Here is a 4,317-nt window from a genome sequence, read left to right as displayed (position 1 = left end):
CATTGGCACTCATAACGACACCTCATTTCATGATTGGTTATGGCCTGTGACATTGTTTGTACCAAGTATCAACTATGTGGGTAGTCGATATTGAAAAATCATGCATAGACTAAAGAAAATCGTGGAAAATTACTAATATGTTAATTATAAGCAAGTGAATTGCTTAGTTGTTTTAAAAGGTTGGCTCATATTACACCGTTTAGTTTGTAGTGCAGCTTACACAATATTACAATTTAATAAAAAAATGTGATTTGAGTTAATAAATAAACTCAAGATTCGTAAAATTATTTATTTAGTACTTAAGTTTACATAGACATATTTTCACGACCGAGTGGAAAAGGGTAGATCCCTTTTCTCTGGACCATTTTCCAGTTTAGTTTTATAGACATATCCTTCACATAACCTCGCTTTTTCTCCCTAGTTATTGTAACATCGTATTATGTGTCGTCGTTGTAATTAAGCAAAGAAGGCGTCGGAAGACTGAGGGTGCGCCGTGAATGTTCACGGATCTCATTTCCATGCAAATGAGAAGACGTTATACGTCCGATGTCGGTAGGCGCCCCCGTAGAAGCGCCTCTACCGAGAAAGGATTTGTCTGAAATAGGCCGCGTAGCACTTGCTCGATTAGTAATATATTATGCTAATGTCCCGTACGTTTTCACGCTATTCAGATTTGTTACGGATCCGTTGGCTGCTAAATTTGGCAGGTATTTCAATCTGCAGATGCAACAAATACTTGTCCTTTGTAATCTCGATACTAATCTGCATTACGCGACCAATCTTTTTCTCACCTTTCTAAGACACGTTCATATCAGTATTTTTTTATTCCGAACTAGAAGAACTATCTGATTCTGACTTCCGTTTTCTTTTCCGACGCGCGTTTTCAATGTCGTCGACTAATTTCAATATGCCTATTTTTAACTTCCTCTTTTCCTTTGTAGTAAAACCAGCAATATCCGGAAGGATACTCTTGAAAAACTGTAAATCTTGACTATCGTTGCCTGTATCTTTGTCCTCGCGTTTTCTCTTCTTGAATTTCTTATACTTTTTTTGGTCAACTGTTTGATCATCATCGGAGTAAGAGTTGGTTTCGTTATTTTCGTCGTTGTTTTCTGTTGGGTCTGATTTTATTTTGACTGCTGGCCATATTGGGTCAGGCTCAGTCACACTTTCTTGTTCATCGTCTATGTTGTCACAATTTTCAAACACATTCTCGGGGATGTCACTAGTATTCCGTTTGAATCTAAATGGAACAAATAAGTACTCTTTATAATAACTGAAATATTTTACATTTCAAATTACTTTGACACATTCATAACTTACCCTTTTGATTTGGTGAATGGCTCTAAAAATTGTAGTGAGTCGTACAGATAATATTTTTTGGAAAATAATGCACCTTTCTTTTTTTCTTCGATATATTTTTTCTTGAATCTGTTATATGATGATCTTATGCCTTTCCACTTGCTCTTAAGTTCTTCAACTGTAACAAAAAATTGTAGTAACAAATGTACCTAAATAAATAAATAGATAAGTAAGTGTAATTTTACAAGCTTTTAAAAAATATATAATAGGATTTGAAAACAGTTTACTTAAAGACTAGCTTTTCCTAATAAACTATTGGATATGTTTTTTCATATGATTGAAAGACCACTGAATTATGTGAACATCTAAAACCAACGCATGTCAAGTCACAAGCCACAGCAGGACCTTTATTAAAGTCTCGTATTAATGTGACATAAAAACGAAAGATTCTTTAACTTACGACTGCAATCCAGTTCCATTTCGTTTTTGACAGTTTCAACAACCTTCTCCCAAGCCTTGTCGGCTGTCCATCGGCGATATGTCTCCATATTGTGGTCGTAGATGTCAGGGTATCGCTGGATTATCTTCACGAATTGGACCATCTGCGTCTGCTCATCTATGCCACTCGCTGACGCAGCCATCTGGGGGAGTAATACAGGGTCAAGGGTCGATTAAGTTTAAATAAATCTAAGTATGGCAATAGTGGCCTAAAGAACAATATTGACGCTCATGAAGTTATAATAATCAATCTAAAATCTTTCCTATGAGTCATTTATTCCATTTATCCCTTTCAGCACAGAATAATACGAAAGTGCGTTCGACTTTGAAAAAATCTAGTGAATTGGTAAATCAATTTTACCGCGCCAAGACGCTTCCGATCGATCGTACGGTTCGATATATTTGCTATTTTTCATACAAAAACTTTCAATGGCGTTCAGTCGGTGCTGTGTTGAGTGACAAAGATGGACGTGTACCTGACTACGGGAGGCGTGAAAAGTATTAATTTATTTAAATTACTTCTTTTGTGGATTTCAATGAATTTTGTGCGTATTAATTTAAATTATATCCTTAAAAAATATAATTCGCTTTAATTTTATAAAAAGTTAGATGTAACCGAGTACCAGGTACTCCTAAAGTTCTACAGCACGAGCGTGCATGTCGGGACGATGTTTGAATTTTTGGTAATGTAAGTAATGGAAACCTTTCGAATCTTTTAAAGGCCTGAACATCAGATTTACTCTAGAATAAACTCAAGAATGTCTCCGAGACACATAACCACCAAATAGTACAAATCCGCTGAAGAAAATACAGCCACCAGTGAAAATATCGAGAGGATACCAGGATTCTAGTACCAATAGATGAACCAAAATGATCCCTTTTATGAAAATATATAACCCCATGTGTTATTGAATAATAGCCTCGACATCTGGGATTAAAAAAAATAAGTTATTACTAAAAACGAAAGCTCATGTTCAATTTTAAGATGCTACTACCCCCAAAATTCAGGTTTTGACAGAGTTCTAGGTTAGGGCCATGAGCTATTTTTGATTTTTTTTGCAGAAATTGGTATCTAATTACGATATCATGTCTTTATGAAGAATAATAAAGCTCCTTATACCTAAAATGTCTTTTTTTAATTAGTTTAAATTGTAATTGTAATGAAATAGCTATTCATAGGTTCATGACGGATTGATACGATCGTGCGGGGGGGTTTAGGGGGGTTAAAGTCACCCCCTAAATTTTTTCGCTATTTTTCTCTATTTACTAAGATCCTAAAGACCCCAGAAACTAACGCGATTTTTTAGAAATCGTCAAATTTTTCTCTCGTGCTGAAAGGGATAAATATAACACCCTTGGATGAAATACCCTTGGTCATTTTTACACTGCGTCATCTCCGCCGTCCCAAATTAGGCAACGCTTGTATTTATTGAAACGCCAATAAATACTTTGGTTGTAAAAACAAAACATAATATTCACTCATTTTGCGGGAATCGAACCCGCAGGCCCGCGAACCACTAGGTCAAACGGTCGTCACGTCAATGTGGAACTTGTGAGCATACGGCCAAATATTCGCGACGTAGTTTCTTAAGTACGCCGGTACGAATCGGAAAATTCCTACGTCACGCGGACAGATGCGCGTTACTTTGAAATTTTCCGTGGAGTATTTTAACAAGACCTATGTAACTATAAAGCCTTAGTTACACTAGAGGACACATCCCCCGACCTCAATCTGAGCAACGCTGAATCTACGAGTAAGGTGACTTTCAGGGAGGCCATTGTTCAGCAGTGAGTGGACGTCCTGTGGCCAAGGATGAACTTCCCTGTGTTCGTAAAGCTTCGTATAGGTACATTGTAAATATTTGTCGACCCATATTTTCGCTCGCCGAACGGCAAATTTTCAACATGACGTGATCAACTTCGCAACACAAACTGTTGACTACAACATGTTAACAGCAACATGTTTATTGAACACGTAGCTCAATTATGCCGCGCAACATTTTGTGTCGCAGAGCGAACGCACAACATGCAAGATGCGACTCTCAGATCAGACAGTGAACATTAAGATGAACTTGTGTATCCAAGGGTTGTGCTTCAGCGCAGCACTGCAAAGGGGTTGTTTATAAATACACACACCACAACATTTAAATAACTAAACAAATAAATTATTTAATTACAACTTACTTGGGTTATGAACTTTTGACGTGTATTTTCGCGCCAAACAGCAAAGCAACCTTCCACAGTCCACAAAGCAACGTGACTACTGAGTGTGGCGCGAGGCGCGCGCCACATGCGAGGGAGCGAGACGCACGATGCGGCGTGCGTCTTGCGCGCCACAGCCCACAGCGACGTTGCCAGCCCGCCTCTGTTTGTAACCTCACAAGGACACGAGTTACGACGTGACCTTTGTGACGTTTACGTCAAGGCTCAAATTTGAATTAGGTAACGTGCTGGTCACTTTTGGCGGGAAAAATTTTGGTAATCGTCTAATTAAAAACAATAGGTAGCTACAAAACT

The 4,317-nt window shown here is 37.9% G+C and overlaps 1 protein-coding gene across 1 annotated transcript; it reads right to left on the bottom strand.

The window, feature by feature from the left end:
• Positions 1-310: 310 nt before the first annotated feature.
• On the bottom strand, positions 311-4,055 carry LOC135074160 (uncharacterized). The gene is made up of 4 exons (XM_063968466.1): positions 3,985-4,055; positions 1,763-1,943; positions 1,324-1,480; positions 311-1,243 (listed from the first exon to the last, which is right to left on the bottom strand). The coding sequence occupies exons 2-4, from the start codon at positions 1,941-1,943 to the stop codon at positions 823-825; spliced, it is 759 nt and encodes a 252-aa protein (XP_063824536.1). The 5' UTR covers positions 3,985-4,055; the 3' UTR covers positions 311-822.
• Between the last annotated feature and the right edge of the window lie 262 nt (positions 4,056-4,317).

This window comes from Ostrinia nubilalis, chromosome 8 (genome assembly GCF_963855985.1).
Source record: "Ostrinia nubilalis chromosome 8, ilOstNubi1.1, whole genome shotgun sequence".
In the NCBI taxonomy this organism is placed as follows: domain Eukaryota; kingdom Metazoa; phylum Arthropoda; class Insecta; order Lepidoptera; family Crambidae; genus Ostrinia; species Ostrinia nubilalis.
Note: the sequence above shows the minus strand (reverse complement) of the source record. Positions and strands in the feature narration are given on the sequence as shown.